This window comes from Dunckerocampus dactyliophorus, chromosome 10 (genome assembly GCF_027744805.1).
Source record: "Dunckerocampus dactyliophorus isolate RoL2022-P2 chromosome 10, RoL_Ddac_1.1, whole genome shotgun sequence".
In the NCBI taxonomy this organism is placed as follows: Eukaryota; Metazoa; Chordata; class Actinopteri; order Syngnathiformes; family Syngnathidae; genus Dunckerocampus; species Dunckerocampus dactyliophorus.
Window position 1 is genome coordinate 4561490 of NC_072828.1, and position 22511 is coordinate 4584000.

The 22511-nt window shown below is 41.5% G+C and overlaps 3 protein-coding genes across 9 annotated transcripts in view; 2 read left to right on the top strand and 1 right to left on the bottom strand.

Annotated features, from left to right (window-relative positions):
- nhsa (Nance-Horan syndrome a (congenital cataracts and dental anomalies)) overlaps positions 1-9927 on the top strand; it is a 124219-nt gene extending 114292 nt beyond the window's left edge. For 2 of the 6 annotated variants that reach the window (XM_054788744.1, XM_054788742.1), the window contains exons 7-9: positions 2954-5533; positions 7701-7824; positions 8248-9926. In XM_054788744.1, the coding sequence (XP_054644719.1) occupies positions 2954-5533; positions 7701-7824; positions 8248-8824 (3281 nt within the window). In that variant the 3' untranslated portion in view covers positions 8825-9926. Of the gene's footprint in view, positions 1-2953; positions 5534-7700; positions 7825-8247 lie in introns of all 6 variants that reach the window. The other 4 variants (XM_054788746.1, XM_054788745.1, XM_054788743.1 and 1 more) reach the window with 3 other exon arrangements.
- Positions 9928-13705: 3778 nt separating this feature from the next.
- On the top strand, positions 13706-19739 carry zmp:0000001174 (retinoic acid-induced protein 2). The gene is made up of 2 exons (XM_054790946.1): positions 13706-13859; positions 16760-19739. Exon 2 carries the CDS (start codon positions 16827-16829, stop codon positions 18291-18293), a length of 1467 nt encoding a protein of 488 aa, XP_054646921.1. The 5' UTR covers positions 13706-13859; positions 16760-16826; the 3' UTR covers positions 18294-19739.
- Positions 17965-22511, bottom strand: part of LOC129189335 (sex comb on midleg-like protein 2) — a 46478-nt gene continuing 41931 nt past the window's right edge. The window contains exon 15 of one of the 2 annotated variants that reach the window (XM_054790944.1): positions 17965-21477. In XM_054790944.1, the coding sequence (XP_054646919.1) occupies positions 21352-21477 (126 nt within the window). In that variant the 3' untranslated portion in view covers positions 17965-21351. The remainder of the gene's footprint in view (positions 21478-22511) is intronic. The other variant, XM_054790943.1, reaches the window with a different exon arrangement.

Genomic DNA, 22511 nt, shown 5'->3' on the forward strand with positions numbered 1-22511 from the left:
ATTTACACTTCATTTGTCAGCTTTTGCAAAGATCAGACTTTGAATTGACACTGGTCTCCCATCAGCCAGTCAACTCCTACAGCAGAGAAATACAGGATGATGAAAACCATAGACAAGAATTAGTCAACAAGGAATAAGCGGTAGCTCAGTAATGTGGCCGTACTTTGAATTCAAAGCATAAAAAAACCTTTTCACCACCTTAAAACTTGGCACAAACTCCAATATGAGGAATGTGTGAAGCTGCACGCTGTCTGCTGCGCTTCTCATGAAAGGAAAAGCAAAGTGGTGTGCTGTTAAAAAAAAATAGGGGTGTCCTATCACATTGCTAAGATATGGTCACCGTTGTAACAGTGGAAAAAAACAGCTTTAAAAACCTGCTGAAAACGATGGACTCACGATGTCCACCGAGCTTCGCAGTCACAATTATTTAGTACGACAAGCTCTACCACAAATGTACAACGAAGTTAGATAGACAGTTTATAAGCCTGATGGAGTTGACAGGTTGGTGTTCCCTGCAGAAAATAAGGACACATGACTTCAAAAAATGTTTACCTAAAAAATTATACTGTTCAATTTAAAGTATTTTTGAGTTGCTGACATTTGAAAATGTCCTCTTAAAGGATTTGAGCATAGCTAAGAGTGTGTTATAAAAAAAAAAAGAGAAGATTATATTTGAATTTTTCTATATTTTTTTCAAAAAGAGAATGGCCTACTTTATTTATGACTTTATTCCGATAATATTTTGACATTATTTCCATAATGTTATAACTTTTTCCCCAACCTGATTTTCCAAAAATGACAACTTAATTTTTTTGTATTTGTTTCTCATAATATTACGAAAAAGCATCTTTTTTTTCCTTTTTTCTCATAATATTATGACGTATTATGTATGTATATACTTTTGACACCTCTGTATTGAGAATGTTTATTATGTACTTGGTCAAAGTGATTTGTATTGCATATAGTTAAAGTAGGCACAAATTGCATCCCTTTTTCCAGATGTAACTCATTTATGCCATTTTTCTTTTTTTTTAATTCCGGTTCAAGGCCCTGTCACACCTTCACGTACGTCAACGTATGAAAAATTTGGCCAATACGCTGGCGTACGTCGAATAAGTTATGGGCAAGTTTTGTATATGTTAACAGCACGCGGAAGCACGTCGGTATACCTCTAAGTCGTCCACAAATTTTGTGCCTGCATAAAACTTTTTGACATATGTCAATGTATGATTCATACGTCCCGCATCCGCAGGCAATAAGTTATGCCATCGTTGACACCTGTTCACACACGTTATTTGTAAGTTATGCACAAGTCACGTCAACATACCTTGAGACAAAACTATCTTAGCTTGACTAGTAGAGGGCACTGTGACACTGGGAATGGAACTAACATTTATTTTTTATTTTTTTGCGCTTTGTCTGAGAGAAACAATGCACGTTTTAATCAAGCATTATTGATCACGTCAACATAAAGTGCATAGGAGTATTTACATTCAAAAAGAATGGAGAGATACAGCATGTTACTCTACAAGTTAGCTTTAGGTTGGATGCACTGTCAGTACTGGTCAAATATGGAATCACAGGAGTGCCAAAATTAAAAGGGAATATGTGTGGAAATACAAAGAGAAGCAATAATTAAAAAAAATATACAAATGTAGTCATTCTTTTTCCATTTTGTCATTGTTTTTTCTGTATTGTCTTAGTTTTTTCCAATTCACCGTTGTTTTTCCTGTTTAGTATTTGTCTTTTCCACTTGCGTTTTGTCATTGCATTTTGTAATGACAAAGACAAAAGAATAATTAATAGATGCCGTGTATCACATACAACGTAACATGAAGGAGTGGGACAGGTAAATGCAAGCGTTAGCAACACTAGGTGCTGCCATCACGTCTATAACTGACTGACAGATAGTTGGCAAAGCAACATGTGCAGTATTTTTCCACAAATTAATTTATAATATACATTTTATAATATAAATCATGTTTTACTTAAAAAGTAATAGATTTTAAAAAACACACATGTATATACATATAATTTATTTATACAAGAAGTTTAATAATATATTGCTTATTACATCTATGGTAATTTAAAACAAAGAAAGAAATAACATATTATAATTAAATAATGTAAATATTAAAATATTAATATTAATATTTAAAAAACAACCCCAAAAATAAATAACAACACTAAAAAGTCTGCTTTTAAATGGAAGTTTTTTGCTGAAGAAAAAACAAATCAAAAATACAGCTTTCACATTTGCCGATAGTTGGCAGAGCAGCATTTTAAAATGGGTAGCGAGGCCTGCTTTTTCATTTTTTTAAATTTATTTTTTAAATTTTTTATTAATTACGTTTTTAATTTTTAAAAAATTAATAGAAGTTAAAAATAATATTTTAATAATTTATTTTTAAATAATGTTATGACTTAATTTACAAGATAAATAACAAAATAAATAAAATATAATTGAAATAATACAAACAAAAAATAAATATAAGACATTTAAAAAGCAACATTTTAAAAGAGCCAAGCCTGCTTTTTCCCCCCAACTCATTAATTAAATTTAAATCGATAGATAAAAAATAATACATTTAGTTTTTAGAATTTAAATAACATATAAGAATAAAATTAAATAAATTAAATATAAAATAATTTGTATATATGTATTTAACATAATAATTGAATACAAAATAAGTAAATAAATGTTTTTTTTTTACAAAATGGATATCAAACACTTTAAAATGTGTGGCAAAGCCTGCTTTTTCCCCCCAACGTATTCATTTATATTTGTATAAATTTTTTTTATAGATATTAAAAATAATAAATTGTAATAATTTATTTTAAAACAATTTGATTAAAAAAATAAAATAAAGGTTTAAATACAGAAAGAGATTACTGTTAGAAGAGCATTAAAAAGTCCGTGACAGTGTTGTGGCGTTCCTCTCTCTTCCATCAGACTCTGATGACTCTCCGGGTTCCAGAGAGCGCACAGTGATCGTCCACGCCACCTTGGACGTCAACCCTTTCAATGAGGACCTGACCAGCCATCTGGGCACCAGAGACTCGGGCTGCCAGACGGAGGACTTCCTGATCTCAGGAGCGCCTTCTCGGAGGAGAATCCATGCCCAGCGTGGCCACCAGGGGGCACCGCTGTGCCTCTCTCAATCGGCAGGCAACATTGCCGCTCTGCGGGACAGCCGGGACAACATGTTCGCAGCCGCCATGGGCACCCGGCTGCGCTCCCGCAGTCTCCCCCGAGACGGGAACAGGACGATGGAGAACGGTCACATTGACGACGTGGAGGCGGAGCTCTCTCCTTTTAGCACAGAAGACTTCCTGCAAGAAGGCGGTGAGATAATCCATAAGAATGAGGAAGGGAGCGCTGATGACCGAGTGGGGTCCGAGTGCCTGAAGTACAAGCCGCTGTTGGAGATGCCAGAGCGAGGCTGGATGGAAAGGACCAGGTCCCAGCTGCCCAGGAAGGCCGATATGGGCAGCTGTGACATGTCTTCCAGCTCAGACACATTCAGCAGCCCTGTGCACTCTGTCTCAGCCACAGGGGTCCTGGGAGGCCAGATGGACCACAAAGACGACCACCAGTCCTCCAGTGGGAACTGGAGTGGGAGCAGCTCCACCTGCCCCTCCCAGACCTCAGAGACCCTCCCCCCGGCAGCCTCACCGCCTCTCACCGGCTCCTTGCATGGCGACTCTGAGCTCTCCCTGAATACCACCCCTCACGCCAATGAGGAACACGCAAGCTTTATGCTGGACCCCTACACCGGCCTCAGGACACAGAGAGCGGGCTCATTCTCTTCCACAGCTATGGACATTTTAGAGGAAGCAGGAGTCAGCACCCCTGTGGAGGGGGAGTGGAACTACACCCACCCGGATCCCTCTGGCCCTCAGGACTTCAGCCCTGAGCCGAGCAGGGAGACTGAGAGCAGTCTGGGCTGCCCCAGCTTCACCAGCATGGCCACGTGCGAGAGCAGCTTCTCCGATAAGCCGCCGTCGGAAAAAGCTGACACCGTCTCACACTATTCTTTGGACACTGAAGGTTACTACACCTCCATGCACTTTGACTGTGGGCTTAAAGGCAGCAGGAGCTTCACGTATAACTATGCAGCCTCCAGCTCCAATGCCAGCCTGTTGGACTTCAGCCGCCCCATGACTCTTGGAGAGTCGAGAAGACGCTGTCTCTCCTTGAGGAAAGCAAAGGCGAAGCCGTGTCCGCCCAAGCGCAGCTCATCACTTCGGAAAATATGCAGTGAGGGAAACATCCCCATCCTGAAAGAACCAAAAATCAGCTGTGGGCAGCAGCCTCCACTGTCCAAGGAGAATAACCTGCAGCTGGTTTTATCCACATCTGCAGGTCGCATAGGTAACTCTTCACTGGCCAAAGAGCCCCTTAGGGTCTGGGGGGTTGAGAGCTCGTCGGACCTGCCTGACCTGGGCGTGTTCAGCTCAACGGATGCTCACTCGTTCAAAGACGAGGGTGTCGTTCAGGCCAACTATGCAGACTTCTGGCTCCTGAACGATTTAAAATCCGGTGATCCCTACCGGTCTTTGTCCAACTCCAGCACGGCTACCGGCACCACAGTCATTGAGTGCGTCAAGGCGCAGGACAGCTCCGAGTCGCAGACCTCCCAGTCGGGCTCCAGGGCCACCACCCCCTCGCTTCCATCCGTGGAGGGAGACTTTAAGATGACATCGCCAGAGAGACTGGCAGGCCTAGCGAGTCCTTCCAGTGGATACTCCAGCCAGTCAGAGACGCCCACCTCGTCCTTCCCTGCTGCCTTCTTCCCCGGGCCACTGTCGCCATCTAGTGGTAAAAGGAAGCCCAAAGTGCCGGAGCGGAAGTCGTCGCTCTCGTCATCGTCTGACAGAAATGGCGCCACATCTAAGCGGGATCTGGAGTTGCCGATAATCCCGCCCCCCCACCTGGACTTAAGTGCCTTTCACAATGTCAGCAGCAAAACTCCAAGTCACTGGACTCATCAGCAAAATAAGCAAAAAGACTTGCCCAAAGCGGAAACTTTTAACAGCCCTTCCATGAGCATCACCCCCGCCGTGTTGCACTCAGTTCAGCTGCGATCCGTCAGCAAGGAACAAGACGGAGGTCCGGACTACGGGCCAAAACCTGACTGTCCCACTGTAAATTCGAGCAGCACTCCAGCCTCGTTCGAGAGTCCACACTTTGTGGGCGAGCCGGCATTGCCTTCTAACGAGGATCTGCGCCACAGTGGCACTTTAAAGTCTGCCAAGTCGCCCACCCCAGACGATGAATGGGCAGAAATCACCCAGCTTTCCCCACCGCCACCCGGAGAAGATCTTTGCCCTCTAAAGTCAAGTGTAGTCACTACTCTGCACCACAGTTCACCGCTGAGTCTCCACGTAGTGCCTGTTGCTGACGCCCAACTGCAGGTGCTGCAAGTGAGTCCGGACAGCGAGGAGGTGGAGTCAGCAGGTGATGCTTCCCAAAGTGCCTCTCAGGATGGGGCAGAAGAAGACACGACTACCGAGGAGCTCTTCAGCAAAGGTAGAATGAAGATGTTCATTCTGTTTATGGCAGTCCTTTAGCTCTGAACGTGAGACAAGGACTGTATTGAACCAAATACAGGTGCTGCTCAATAAATTAGAATATGACCAAAAAATTTATTTATTTCAGTAATTTAATTCAAAAAGTGAAACTTCTATATTATATACATTCATCACACACATACTGATATATTTCAAATGTTTATTTATTTTAATGTTTATGGTTATAACTGAAAAATAATTTTCAGTTAGTTAAAAGAGCACATCATATCCTCGGCATGCTATAAGGCAGCGGTCCCAAACCACCGGGCTGCCACCAGGAAACTTTCAGCAGATAATACCAGCAGATGACATGGCACCCCAAACCATCACAGACTGTGGAAACTTTACACTGGACCTCACGCAACGTGGATTCTGTGCCTCTCCTCTCTTCTTCCAGACTCTGGGACCTTGTTTTCCAAAGTGATATGATGGTTTGGGGTGCCATGTCATCTGCTGGTGTTGATCCACTATGTTTTCTGAGGTCCAAGGTCAATGCAGCCGTCTACCAGGAAGTTTTACAGCACTTTATGGACCAACTTTATGGAGATGCAGCTTTAATTTTCTTACAGAACTTGGCACGTGCACACAGTGGCAAAACTACCTCTGGTTTAAGGACCATGGTATCCCTGTCCTTAATTGCCCAGCAAACTCGCCTGAAATCTTCCCTGTAGTAAATCTATGGGGTATTATCGAAAGGAAAATGCAATACGCCAGACTCAACAAGCAGAAGACCTGAAGGCCACTAACCGAGCAACCTGGCCTCTGATAACACCTGAGGAGTGCCACAGACTGATCGACTCCATGCCATGCCGTATTGCTGCAGTAATTCAGGCAAAAAGAGCCCCGCCCAAGTATTGAGTGCTGTTCATGTTCATACTTTTCAGTTTGCCAACATTTCTAAAATCCTTTTTTTAAATTGGTCATACGTAGTAATCTAATTTTCTGAGATACTGAATTTGGGATTTTCATTAGTTTTCAGTTCTAATCATCAAAATGAAAAGAAATAAACATTTGAAATATACTGTATATCTGTGTGTAATGAATGCATATAATATACAAGTTTCACTTTTTGAATGAAATTACTGAAATAAATCAACTTTTTGGTCACATTCTAATTTATTCAGCAGCACCTGTATAAAAACACCACAAATATAAGCCCACCGTGAAATAAGACCACCCAGGATATTAAACTGCCATGAATATAAGACCACTAGGATATAAGACCACCCCAAATAAAGAAAGCCATAAATATAAGACCATCTCGTATATAAGATCACCCCCAATACTGTATAAGACCACTGCAAATATAAGACCACCCTGAATATAAGACCGCCACGAATATAAGATCACCCTGAATATAAGGCCACCGAAATATATGACCGCCACAAATATAAAACCACCCTGAATATAAAACCACTCAAATATAAGACCACCCCAAATGTAACAAAGCCATGAATATAAACCATCCCCAATATAAGACTGCCCCAAGTACTACAAAGGCATGAATATAAGACCGCCCTGAGTATAACAAAGTCATGAATATTTGACCACCCCGAATATAAGAGCACTCCAATATAAGACCACCCTGAATATAAGACCACCATGAACATAAGACCACCACAATTATAAAACCACCCAAATATAAGACCAACCTGAATATAAGATCGCTCCAATATAAGAAAGCCATCAATATAAGATCATCCTGAATATAAAATTACCCCGAATATAAGACCACCCAAATGTAAGACTACCCCGAATATAAGATCTTTGTCTTTAAATTAGCATCACATTAGCATCTCTGCTGTTTGCCAAGTTACTAACAACCTTTGAGGCACTTTTTTTCTCTCCAGGTTACTGGCCTGTGAGTGACAGGAAGAAAAGCTTGGAGAGGAGTGGTTTTGTTAGAATGTATAAATCCGTAGAGCTCAGATCTAAGAGGACCCCTTCCCCATGTGAGGGGTCAGTGCGGTATTTCTCATGAAGGGACCGTTTTCACAGTGGCATATGTTGTGCTTATCTACAATCAGCGCTTTTCCATGTTTGCTTTTTGCTTTTGGACGTTTCCACCAAGTATTGCTTTCCCCTTCACTTCACACATTCCATCGTGTCGGGATTTCCTTCGGCAGACTTAACGCCGAGCGACTCGTCCTCGTCCCAGCTGAGTGACGAGTGGCGGTCGGAGGACGACAGCGTCTTTCTTTCGCCCACCAAGACTCGGACCACCGATGACCTCTTCGCTGTGATACACAGGTGAGACGTCATGTCCCAGTCACTTGGCAGACCTTTATTTTAAGATGTGTAGCAAAGTCTGCTTCTCTTTCACAAGCTTCATCTCTGATTCTTCTCTTGAAAGTGGAGCAAAGAAGTGAGGGAGATGATAGACGTCAGGTCCCATTGAGTTGTCGCAGCTTTATTTTAATATGTATAGCGAAGCCTGTTTTTCCTTAACGATGTCATAAAACACAGAACATCTTCTGACTCTTCTCTCAAAGAGGAAGTGTGGATAATGATAGTCTACAGAAATGATAGCTGTCAGGTCCCAGTGAGCTGGCAGTTTCATTTTAAGATGTGTAGCAAAGCCTGCTTTTCCTTCACGAGATGATAGTTTTATCAGGTTTAGTGTTCATGGGGACCTTGGGACCTTTTAAGACTTTCAGGTGTTTCTCCCCTCAGGTCAAAGAGGAAAGTGTTGGGCAGGAAGGATTCGTCTGAGGCAGGTGTCAGAAATCGCCTCGGCACCTCGTCCAGCACCACACCACCAAGCAGTGCCACCAGCTCCCCGGGTCCCACGGGATCACCCTGCAGCCTGCAAAAAGCTCCAGGCCCCATCTACAGGAATGCCAAGAAGTCCAGCACCTCCAACGAGGAGTTTAAAATGCTGCTGCTCAAGAAGGGCAGCCGCTCCGAGTCCAGCTATCGCATGTCGGCCACCGAAATCCTCAAGAGCCCCGTCACCCCTAAAGGTGGGGATTGTGTGGACGAGTTGGCCTCCCCCTTGCAGACAGCGCTGGATGTCCCAGCCACCCCGTACCCGAAAGCCAACGCTGAGGGCTTCTCACCCAGATCCTTTTTTTCGCCGGCTTCCTCCAGGCAGGGTCGCTCCAGAATCCCCCCGCCCGCCAACAGCAGTCGCTACGGCGCTCGCAGTCGGATGTACTCGGTGCCCATGCAGGCCATCTCGGAGGGCGAGACGGAGAACTCGGACGGGAGCCCCCATGACGAGCGCTCGTCGTCACCGGGCTCCGCGTAGGACAAACGGTACGATGTGTTTGCGTAGTTTTTGTTGTGAAATAAGATGTATTGCGTATTCTGTGAATACCCACCGAGTACTAGCCTTCCCTCAAACCACACCTTTTTTCTTTTTCTATTTGGGACAATAAGCATTGTGGCGGCGAGTGTTTTTACGGCAGGAAGAAGAGATGTTGAAACGAGGCAGAGAAACGTCAGTGGTTTGGTAGGTTTTTAAATAAAAATAATAACAATAATAATAATAATAATAAATAGTAATGATGATGATTTCTTTGGTTTGGTGTGTTTTTACGAATTGTCAAAAAGAGGCACGTGGCAAGTCGGCGAGGCGTTGGGGATGGAGTGTTCATAAGTGTTTTTGTTAGATGTTCACTAGCAAAGTGTTGTGTGGCGCCCCCTCCGGTCGGTATGTGTATTTATTTATTTTTTTAACTATTCAAACAATTAGGCTATTTTTAGGTCAGATGTATTTTTACTAGAGAAGCTATTTTGAGACACTGGCTGCTTTTAAATAAGCTGCGACACAATCGCTAATTAGATCATTTTATGCAAATGTGGCTACACCGCCAATCTATTCTGTCCGCTTGGCCTTAAAGCGTCTTTCTGCTGACGTTTCTACAAGACGACTCAGCATGATAGCGAGCATGCTAACATACTAACGATACACAACGGGAGTCTTCATTCCAACTTTACTTCTTGGTTGTTTTTTTTTTCTTGTGTTGTCGGAATTGACAAGGACAAAGCTCACCATAGGGTTTTTTTTTTCTTTTTCTATGACGCTATGCGGTAGCAGATGAATTCTGGGACTTTTAAATCCACTTTGTGTGATCTTTTTGTACGCATCTGGAAAGAACACGCATTTGTTGAATAACGATTGCTTGTGTAAAAAAAAAGTGTTTACATGAACTGTTGTACATTTCAGAGCTGTGGATCTGGTCTTGTATTTATTTTGTAGTAAACTTTGTGGAAAGTCAAATCTTATCAAAGCCAAGTGCTAGCTAGCTGGTAGCGGCACTGGCTGCTAAGCAAAATGTGTCCACAACAACGTGAATAAATGTGACTGCTTGGGAAAAACGAAAGAAAGTTTTGGGTTCTTCTCATGTTTTTTGCAATGTAATGTCGTTCCAATGACTGTGGGGGAACATTACATTTAGTACATGTCGCACATACGTATTCATTGATTCTGACGTTAATTTCTGTTAAAGCTATCAAAATGATCAACACAAATGTACTATTTCAAACATTCATTATATGTATGATAGGGGTGCTCCGATAGATCGGCCACCGATCAGTATAGGAAAAAGCACGGTACAGTCAAACCTGTCTTAGCGGCCACCAGTATAGAACGGCCACCTGCCTATAGCGGCCACTGAAAAATCCCCCGCAGAAAATGTACATGTTATAGACCCTGTGTATAGCAGTCACCTGTCTAATGCGGCCAGCAGCCACCCATTTTGTCTCCCTTGGTCAATATCTGACCGCATATAGCGGCCAAAATGCCGACTCAAGCAGAAGCTTCATGCACGAAAAAGTTTTGTTTTTTAAGCAATGAAGCCATCGTGTGTAGACTTTAATTACTGAGTCCTAGTTTGACATAAAAAGCCGTCTTCTTACTTTGCAATGCCGCCCTGAAAAGATTCAAAGACGGCCAAAATGGTAATCTTCCCACTTTGCAATGCCGTGAATAGATTCTAAAATAGCCAAAACACCTGAATAAAACAGCTAAAATATCACTTAATTGCTGACTAATTAGAGATTAGAAGCCCATTCAATAAGAAAGGAGCGATGGTATTGTTAGTTTACGACGATCTTCGCACCTCTTCCGCACTCAATTGTTCACGCACACACCCTATCCTGTACATATATCCTCGGGCTCGTTCACTAAAATTTTTATTTCTTGCTTTTAAAATCGTCTTTTTAAAAAAATCAAAGATGGAAATTTGTGACGTTCTGCAGGACAGGAGCGAGCGTCCCCTGTCCTGCGCTCTTATTTGCCGGGCTGTGCCTGGAAGAGGCAGCCGCTTCATGCCTGGTGGCTGCGCAGCTGCGGTCAATTAACATTTGTGGTGGATAAAAGGCCAGCGCCGTCGAATGTGCGGCGCTGGTTCATTGTTGTTATTGATATTACTAGTTTCCTCACCGGAGCTGTTACCTAGATTTACCTACCTGTTTGTGTCAACAGAGCGTTTTCCCCTATGTCTCTTGGTTTTGCTCCAGTCTTTTTGTGAATACATGTTAATATGTGTGTGCACAAATTCAAAATGCCCGGCAACCTGTCTATAGCGGCCACCTGTCTATAGCGGCCACTTTTGCCGTTTCCCTTCAGTGGCCGCTATAGACAGGTTTGACTGTATGGGCATGTGCTTGCTTCTAAATGCCAATCCCCTTCACCGATCAGCTCCGCCCCCATTGCTGCAGGCAGCCTATAGCAACCATCTCGCCCACTTTCCCTTCACAAAGCCAAAACAAGCATGTCTGTCGTGTGGTATTTCCTGTCGTTGAGAGAGTGATATAAGTTTTGCACCCTGCAAAACACGCCTTAAAAAGCTTTAGTTTGGTGCGGCATTTGGAGAGTGGGCACTTAGCAGGGTGTTGTGAGTTTTCGCAGCTCGTGATGTGATTGTCAGTCGGTCGGGCGGCGGCTAATTAGCCAAAACGCGGGACACGCGCCCGTAATAGCCCGGCGACGGTGAAGGAAACCGGGTTTGCCGACTGCCTGGGGTCCTGCTGGGTGCTTTTGCATCCAAAGTCTCCATAAAAAAGGCGCCTGATCCTCTAAGTTACACCAGTGATTTTGTAAAAGTAAGTCAAATATGTTTTTTGTCTAAATGTTATGATCACCCTTTCATACAGTATCATTTAATGGAAAAGGCACAAACTTCATCCGAAAACCACAATAAAATTACACTATCACTCTAGAACATTTAATATATATATATATATATATATATATATATATATATATATATATATATATATATATAATGTGTATATATATATATATATATATATAAATGTGTATATATATATAAATATTTTTTAATACAGAAAAGTGCAATATTTTTAGGGGGAGAGTAATTAATATTAAGTATTCATTTTAATGCTTTTAATATAAAAACTTGTCAAACCTAAGACCACAATGAGAGTACATTTTAAGACTTTTGAAAATATGATACCAGGGTCTCTGCATGGTCCAACAAGTCAAATGTATTACTTTCTAAGACTTTTAAGGACCATAATGAGAGACCATCTATTTTCTATGCTGCTTATCCTCACTAGCGTCATGAAGGAAGGCATGCACAGCACACTAGCAGCTTGTGCTCCATAAATTGTGACCAGGCCGCACAAGTACAGTACTTTTTTTTTCATTTTTCTTTTTTTTTTCCCAAAACGATACCGCTAACTTTCTGCTTCTCAAGACTGATATGGTACCGATAACCGACAATCTTAGAAGGACTTGAACAAATCAACAAATGGAACCGTTTAATCATATCGAATCGTACCATATGCACACTATCAAAACGATCACATCAGTCGATTTTTAAAAATATATTGTTTTTGACTCGTATCTGAACCCGTGTATCTAAATGCGTACCAAACTGTTTACCACAAAGAGATTTACATCCCAACTTGATAAAAGTCTTTCTGAGATTAATTGAGTTAAGTATGGACAAAATGCGATTAATTGTGCTGAAATATTTTTAATCAATTGACTGCCCTAAAATATATACATTAGGGATGCTCCGATCATCCACGAGTGAAATCGGCCGATACCGATAACATAGATTAAGTGTACATTTTTAAATAAAACATTTATTTTCATATCTTATTTCAACCCAAACAAAGCAAATGTTTGTTTTACCAGAACATTAACAAAATGCTGGTATCAACATCTCACATTTTGTATTTCAGAATGCATTTCTTTCATGTGTTCTCACATTATTATGAAAACCTGAATGAAAGCAGGCCTGCAGGCGCGTCATGGGGCTCCCCGTGGGCTCCCATGGGCACCACATTGGTGACCTACGGGTTAAAGATAGAAAAACGTAAAAACGGAATGTAATGTCACATGTTAACCAGCAGGTGGCGACATTTCGTTGTACTGCTTTCACAAGCTGCTTGAAAGTTTGTTTAAATAGCGGGGTTTGAATGAGGTGTTTATTTTCGTTTTTATGGAGCTACCACAATTGCTCATTTAACATTCCACAGGAGCATATTGATATTTTCCTAGTACTGATCCAAAGTGTGTGTGTGTGGGGGGGGGGTCATTATGGATCCTGGATCCTGTCAAAGACACTGTGGACTCACAAACACTTTGCACAAAAGCACACTTTGTTCTCGTCGGTGTGTCCAAAGATGGATGAACGGAAGACGACAAAGGCCATCCTGCAGTGTGAAGTGTGACCAGTAGGGGGACGCTAATCTATATCGTTAGATTATTGCTATGATTACCCTATAACTTCCTAACTTTTCCCCACTGTACGGCGCCCCTGACCAGAAGTGTCCACTGGGCCTCATTAAAATGCGTTAAAGAGCATCCCTGCCGAGCAGTAGGAGGCCCCCGGGAGCCCTGAGGCTGTTTGGGACGACAGGGAACACCCAGGCGAGGGGGAGATCCATCCCCGAACGCATCTGTCTCTACCAAGACGACCATTTGGACTCCATCCTCCACCACCTGCCTGTTAAGAGAAACCACGCCATACAAAGTCACGCCTATACAGCAAACAACTAAATAAATATATGGTAATAAATATAGATAACATGCAATCATAGCATACTTATGCTCTGCATGAGTGTTTTAATAAGAAAAAGTGTTTACAAAATAGTCCGAAAGAGGGAAGGGGGAGGAGCTACTGACCAGAATGCGCGCGCACCTCCCGTCTGGCGTCTCTTCTGCAGAGCTGCAATGACGAGATAAGCCTTATCTTTTGGGGGGGGGGTTGTCCTTTTTTTGTTTTGTAATTTCACGCTTTTGTCCACAAATCTCAGAGACTCTTCGGCTAGGAGAGCTGCTGAGGGCTCCCGCTGCCTCCCAGGTGAGTAGTTTGTGCTCGCTGTTTGTGTCCGTTTGATTGACGTTAAAGGGCAGGAAGCGATGATGACGCAGGCTAGCTCGGCTCGTTTGATTCGGTTTTTATGATTGAAACATTCGCTCGCGTGTGTTCGTTGGTGTGGCGCTAATCACGCCGACATATGCATACATAAGAGTTGTTGCTTTGCGCCGGGTGTGTTTTTGTTTGTCACCCTGCTGCTAGCTTTTTTAACGCGCTAGCTAAATCATTTAGCTTAACTGTCACTTAGCCCTGCTTCTATGGCAACCGATGCGCGTGCCCGTGATGGCTACTAGCGCGTCCCCGAGGTACGATACGGTCAACTGTCCATTTTTTCATTTTCCTCATCCTCCTCAACCTCACAAGGTGTGTTTACCTGTCTGTCTTTGTTTATGTGTATGTCATAAGTGGACGTGTCAAGCCATATATGGACATGTAGATTTAAACTTCCGGTGTCATGGCGTCTTCATGTAAACAAAAGGTGGCGCACCGTCGTAATCTCTAATGTGTTTTCACTCAAATTATATTGAGGGTGATGTGACAAAATCGCATTTATATTTATATATTTCCATTTACATTGGCGGAACCCAAACACACATGCTAAGATTAGTTTACTGTACGCCACAGTCAAATAAAAACGTCTTTCTTAGCACAGTAGCAGAAAAATCGTTAATTCTTTGTTGTCGTTTGAATTTAATTGAACAATGATAATAACAATAATTAATTTAAATGAAAATAATAATTACATTTAAAAAAAAATAAATGCCAAAAATAAATACATTACATTTAACTTTAAAATGTTATTTCCAAATTGGTCTAATAATAATGAAGTATACATTTACTGTAAATGTAAAACATTTAATGAAATTTAAATAAATTAAAACAATTAAAAAAAAATAGAAGTTAATAACATGTAATTTAAATAAATAAAATGTTAATTACAAATGAATGTAATTAAATAATTATGATATTTAATTTAAATATAAATAAAATACATACATTTCATAAATAAATACTAATAATCCAAATAAGATAATTACCTTTAATTTAAATCAAATGTAAATTTGTAATTAATTTCATTGAATAATAACTAAGTATTTTAATGTCAATACATATATTTTTAAATAAGTTACCATACTACGTAAATAATAATAATAATAACATTAATTTTTATTAAAAGTGAACTTAATTTAATAATTTTAGTTCTGGTTTACGTTTACTAGTTTCTGTTTTAAAGTGCAGCATTCTTTTATTTATTTTTCTTAAGGAATGGGCTTGCGAGGCAATTGTGGCGTTAATGGGACGTAATTTGCTACAGATGAGCTCTATCGTGGCGTATTGCCAGTATATCATCTGCAAAAGGAGTAAAATAGAGTTAGTGAGTGTGCAGACATTCCAGCAATAATGGAAAAAAGAAGGGAGGCAATGTGGAAATGATTACAGAGGTTTTGTTGTTTGTTTGGCTTTCTATCGCCTCTTTGCCCATTTAGTCGATGACCGCAGCACAAAAGCTCTTAGTCAATGAAAACCTGCAAAGCAATGGAAAATGCCTCTGTTCCAGCCTCAATATTCGCATTTCAGTGTTGACTTTTTCACATTTAAACATCATAAGACGATATGTCATTTAGCCAGAGCTTCAAAATGTTCTTCTTCAAGACAGACATCAAATAATAATAATCTTCTTGCTCATATCATTCCAGGAAGTGGAATTTTTTCTCGTAATATTACTTTATTCTCTAATTTTCCAAAAATCAATAAATAGATACTTTATTCATCTCCAAGAAAAAAAAAAATTACATTTCAGCTCTGCTGAAATAAAAATAAAACAAACAAGGCAAGATAGGAGAGATAAGAAAATAGAATAAGAATAAATAAATACAGAACAGATACATAATAAGGTAATAAATCCAGTCTTGTGTGTGTATTTTTTATTGCTGCCCCTCTGTTGTGTTGAAAAGTTGCCTAGCGTGGAGAAGCAGTGATCTGCTGGGTGTTTCAGGGGAGCAGACAGTGAGAGTAACCTGCCACTGAAACTGCTCCTTTGTCGTGTTTCTAATGTGTAACGTATTCACTTTTTTTTTTTACGTATTTGAAAATATCGTATTTTAACTTTAATATTTCAACTCTATGCTACTACTATGACATCATCCCTCATAATATTACAAGTTTATTATCGTAAAGTTGCAACTTTTTTTCTCATTACAATATCACACTTTTTTCTCTTAATATTTTGCCTTTAGCTTCGTAAAATTACTACTGTTTTTGTTTTCATTTCTGCTGTTGTTTTTTTATTTAATATTTTTTTCAAACTTTTCTTCTTGTAAATTTTCTTCTCGTAATTATGATTTTATTCCCAAAGTATTTATTTTGACTTTATTCTCGTAACATTATAATTTCTTCTGGAACGTAATTCTTTCTTTCTTGTAAAATTACAACATTTTGTCCTTAGGTTGTACCTTTTCCTTTTAATATTTTGGCTTTATTCTTGTAAAATTACTGCTGGTCTTTCTTTTTTTTAAAGTTTTCTTATTAAATTCTACTTGTAGAATGTGCTGCGGGCCAATAAAAAACAGTTGTGGAATGCCAAAGGCCCCCGGGCTGCACTTTGGACACCCCCGCGGTATCATGTCCATGAGCTGACTAGACTGGTTTGAATGTGCGTACATTTTCCAGACAAAGTTAGCGGATGTCGTCATGCTTCCTTGATGCCCCTCCCTCCTCCCTACCGTCCTGTCAATCACCATGAATAATTGATCATGGGTGACATTGGACGCCGGTTGTCAGCGCACCCGTGGGACCATCCTCTCGACAGGCAGGACAAAAAGCAGACTAGACGGGCTGCGGGTGTTGGTTTTCAGGAAGACCTTCTGTGTTTTGTCTTTCAGGTTTTCCCAGAAAGATAATGGATGAGCCTTGCCACTAGCACTTAATGAAGACTCAGACGGTGGAAAAATGGAAGGTTCTGCTGACGTTTCTCTAAACGAGGCCCACTCTGACGTGGGCGACCCTGAAGCGGGAGAATCAGAACTCCCTGGGAAGGAGGAAAATGCAGTAGCGGTTCTGTCCGTCTCCCAGGAGCCTTGTGCAGCGGGTCTAAGCAAAGGAGGCCTGCTGGAGGCGCCCGGACTCCCAGCAGCTCCTCCTCCCCCCACCGACCCCACAGGGGGCGTGGCTCTGAAAATGGCCACCACTCTTCTCCACCCAGTGTGCCTGGGGGAGAACCCACTAATGCTGCCCATACACCTCCAGATGGCCGCGGCTCCCGGGCCCCAGCTGGGCCAGATGGGGGCAGCGCCGTACTTGCTGACAGGCGCCAACCCAGTTTCCCTGCCTCTGGTTCTGGATCAGCAGGTCATCCAGCATGTGAGTCCTGCGGTGATTCCCCAGAACAACATCCTGTGTCAAAATCCGTTGTCCTTCAGTTTGCCCGTTGCCCTCGACCAAAAGTCCACTGGGCCACAGCAGGAGCCCAACCTGCTCTCCCTCCTCCAGAATCCGGCTTTTGCTGCCATCCTGCAGGACCTTTTCCCTTCCCAAACCCCTCCATCCACCTGCCACTCACCCAGCTCCCCCTTCTTCCCGCTTCCTCCCCTCACTGCACCGTACTCTTCCCCTCTGGCCCCTCTGGTCCCCCCTGCCACCCTTCTAGTTCCTTACCCTGTCATCATTCCACTGCCGGTCCCGCTGCCCGTCCCCCTGCCCATCCCCGTTCCTCAGAGCTCAGTGGACTCCAAGACCAACCTGCCTAAAGCCATTTGCACAGAAAGTAAAAGCACTCAGACGCCAAGAGACTTCAACCCCCCTCCCTCAAGCAGTCGCACACCACACAGCATGTCCCCACAGGTCCTGGACCTGTCCATGCGAGCCTGTCCTATAGAACCCAAACAGGAATACCTCAGTCCACAGCAGCAGGACAGCGTGCTGGACTTGTCCGTGCCTGCTGGCAGGAAACAGTGTGTCCGGTCACGTGCGCCCGTGAGTCTGGACTCTAAGTTGCTGGGGGGTCTAGCCTCACTGGAGTTCAGCCGGCAGCACAAGTGGATGATGGACAGCGGTGCCGGGGGGTCCACTTCTCTGGGCCCGGGGGCGGGCAACCTGGAGATCGTCAGTGCCTCGCAGACCGCCAAGGTCATCGTCTCGGTGAAGGACGCCATCCCAGCCATCCTCTGCGGCAAGATCAAAAGCCTCTCCAGCTCGTCCACCAAGAACTTCTCCATCAAGCGAGACCAGAAGGGGGCACCGCTGCAGCAGCTCTACGGCGTGCCGCCGGCACCCGAGGGGGAGGCGCCCGACACTGGCGAGCACCTGAAGAAGACGTCGAAGAACCGAGCCATCAAGCTGAAGAAGGTGAGCTCACAGGAGATCCACTTCCTGCCTATCAAGAAGCAGAGACTGGCTGCGCTCTTCCCCAGGAAGTGAATGCCCGCACCGCGCTCTTCGTGGCACATAGCAGTCATCATCGAGCGTTCCTTTGGTTTATGGTTAGAACCGTTAGCATGTGAGCTCGCTTTAACGCAAAATGTTTTTATTACCTGGAAGACTTTTGTACTCAAACTCAAAAAAAGTCAAGGTGGAACATCACATTTTTTTCTTCCATCGAGTGTGTGTGTGTTAGTTTACCTTCTCCTGTGCACTTTGTGGTAGTTTAGCATAAGAAAAATCAAGAAACAAGGTGACAGGGTTGTTTGCTGCCTGTTGAGATGATGATGATGATTTGAAGGAATGCAACAAATTTACATTGTGTGGATGAAGACGTATTTATTATTGTTATGAATCTGATATGTTTGCTACGGTTTCATTGTAACGCCACTAATTTATTGTGTTGTCAAAATGCTTATTTATACACTAAATGTATCTTTTCATAAACTTCTTTGCTGACTTCACGCTTACTTTTTTTATTGCTTCAAAAGTCCATTTCATGCCTTTCACTTTCTCATGCACTCCTAATCATCATTATTCCAAATGAAGAACAACACATTCCCACAGGCTCCAAGTTTAAAGTGAAACAGAAACGACAAAATGCAAATGATGTTGAAGCATAATTTACAGATCTTTTTCAAAAAGTAGACGAGAGCGTTGTTTATCAAAGTTGATGTAAAGGACGCACTTTTGATTGTCATAATGTTTTTCCAGCGGGAGCCACATAGTGAAAAATGAAGAGTGCAACTTTGCCACCTGGATATTTTGTAAAGCAAAACATGTAGATATGCTAGAAGTTACCGTAAATTCCAGTGTATAAGCCGCACCCACTAAATTTAGAGGAAAAAACAGATTTGTACAAATACAGTATAAGCCGCACCGGACTATAAACTGCACATGTCCATGTCATAAAATGGCATATTGTCCGAGTCCATGACGCCCAGGCAGTTCTTTCTTTGACAGGAGCAAATTATGAGATCTGACTAAACTCACGACTAACTTGTCAATCCATTGGAAATTGCAGTAGGTTATAACTCAATAGAACACTTTGACTCACGGTTTCATCTTACAATAACATTAAACTCATCACACACAACTTAACACTAAAAACTGTACTTAAGAAATATACAAACAAGTACCAATGGGAGTTTAAAATGGAAAAAAAAACAGTTTTCCCATATTGCGTTGCGTCTGAGCAAAGCATTTCATTGGAGGACAAGCGGCATAGAAAATGAGTAGATGGATGGCACTGTAATGCTGCCCCTGTCGACCAGAGGGAGGCTGAGATCATTGCAGCACCCCGGCAAGCACCACTGAGTGCTTTGCTCAGACGCAATGTATTATGGGAAAACTTTAAAATTACTTTTTCATTATAAGGTGGTATTGGTTTGTAAATTTCTGAGGTACAACTTTAGATTATACATTTGCATCACAAAAATGCCTTCTCAAAAGTCCGACCTCACAAAATGCTCAGTGATTTGTCTCCCGCCGTATTCCTGCGCACTGTCTGCGTACTGAATGCCTGTCCATTCTTGTGTATGTGATGGAATCTACTTCTGCGACTGAGCGCCGCGGCCATCTTGTTTACGCAAGTGTTCCACAGCGGAAGAAGATGTGAGTGTCTTCGTCACATATGAACGCACATGCGACGGTGCGCAGGGATACGGCGGGAGACAAATTTAACGCTGAGCATTTTGTGAGGTTTGATTTATTTTGAGAAGGCATTTTTGTGGTGGTTGTTTTTTATTTTCCAACTGTCAACTTTATTTTCATAATTCTGACTATTCCCTAATATCTTGACTTTATTCTCATAACATAACTTTTTCAGTGACCTAATTTTCCCAAAATCACAACTTTACTCGTTGTTTAGTTTCTCATATTATGACTTAAAAAAATATTAAAGAAAAAACTTTTTTTTAATATTTAAACATTATGCTATTAAAAGGACGCTATTTTTCCTCAAAATATCGTGTTGTTTTTCTCGGAAAAATCATGACTTCTCATTAGATTACAACTTTTTCTCTTAATATTTTGAGTTTATTCTTGTAAAATTACTGTTATTTCCATTTTTGCTGTTTTTTAAAGGTTTTTTGTTAAATTCTTTTTTTTAGAATGTGCCACAGGCTGCACTTTGGACACCCGTTTTAGATACTAAAAATACTAAAGGGTGTGTTTGCGCGATGTCTTTATTTCAAGAATAATCCACATTGCTTCACAACAAGCAAATAGAAAATGTTTCTAATTAAAAGTTCATGAATATAGCTTTAATTTTGTTTTAAGATTTTTTATTTTTCAAAAATCATTTTCCATTTGAACTAAAAAAAAAAAATCTTTTGACCAAATGCAAAAACACTCATGAATTTATTTTTCATTTATTTCATTTTCAATTTTGCTGAAAGATGTTTCCAAAATAAGTAATAACTTTATTTTACAACTAAAAAAATGTTTTTATTACTTAAAAACATTTGTTTTTTTGTTTTTCATAATTTTGAATTTGAATTTTAAAAAATCACATCTATCATCAGTTCGATATTAATTTCAGATGGCATAAATACTAAGGCCATATTTTTCAATATTTATTTCATGAACCATAACACGATTACCTCAAGTATTTTCAAAGTAGCTTGGAGTTTAGCGAAATTTTCCATTGTAAAAAGTAGCACTGCTGACCTCTGCTGGTTACAAGCGGTACTGCACTCCTTTTTGCCTATCCCAGTTCTTCTAGATGCCAGTGTGTGAAGGTAACGAAGGAAGGGAACGGAATGCGTAGAGAGACATTCTTTTCAGGCAGGTGGGTGTCGCCCCACAATGAGGCAAACAGGAAGTGAAAGCGACCCCATGCCTTCTCGGTCCCCCACCATTCCTCTGCCACTGGAAATGTTAACAGTCAGGCAAGTCATCAGAAGACAAAAAGAAGAAGAAACAATCTCCGTCTTTGAGGGAGGTGGGGGGTAACGACTGTTGCTGGGGGGGTGGAGGGGATCGGGTTCTGTGGGCCGTGGTCAAATGTCCAAACCCGCCGGGCAGCGTGGTGCAAAGCATGTGACCTGTCTGCATGTCACACTTTGCCCTGCTTGAGCCTGTCAATGTGGTGGCACAGCTTGAGGGCGGGGCCCAGCTTGAGGCCCATGTACTTCATCATCATGTCGCTACGCAGCAGAAGCAGCGCCTTGCCGTCAATTTCCTGCACACAAAAAACAAACGCACGCACGGGCTTACCTAGAAGTCACCATCAACGTTACATCCACAAACACTCATCAGTATTTCCAGATCAAGAACTCAGTCCTCTCTTTTTTATTGACTTCATTTTCCCATCATTTTTAAATTGTAATTCCAAAATACAAATAATAGGCAAATAATACATTTTCTACGATTTTGTAAAAGATATTTCTACACTGATGTCTTTATGTCAAGAATAGTCATATTTTTAAAAAATACTTTTTACAATGAACAGATAAAATGTTGGCACTCTTCCCGATTTCTTATTTTTTGCATGTTTGTCACTTAAATGTTTCAGATCATCAAACTAATGTCAAACTAATGAATCATCAGACTAATGAACACAAAATACAGTTTATAGATTAAATTTATCAATTAGGAAGAAAAAATACATAAAATGAAAGCTAAGCGGCTAGCAAGGAAGTGGAGATTCAAACCTTTGATAGCTTCTATTATCAGGAAAAAAACCTATACCGATATCACATTTTTACGCCAATATCGGCCTGTGTGTATATGTGTGTGTGTGTGTGTGTATATATATATATACACTGTATACAGTATATAAACAGAGAAATTTCCGAATGAAGAAATATATGTAAGTATAGTATAGTTATTTTTATCTTGGTTTTAGATAATTTTCTATATAATATTAAAAAAGTAGCCAACAATTAATTTATTCAGAACATCTTTTTTTTCACAATGAAAAAATACATTACAAATAGGGATGTCTGATATTATCGGCCCACCGATATTATCAGCCCGATATTGGCATTAAAAATATAATATGGGTATAGGTTTTTCCCTATGATGAAAGCCGATATGGCCCTTTAAGCGCCACCAGCAGCACTGTTGTCGCCATAACAGTCAACACCCAGCAAATACTTGAGCCGATGTTTTGCTTAACCGTGTTCGGGGGGGGGGGCAGGACGTGGTGGGTTGTCAAAATGCCGCTAATGGTGAGCGAGGTAGCTCATAGACATACAGTATATATGTAGACAT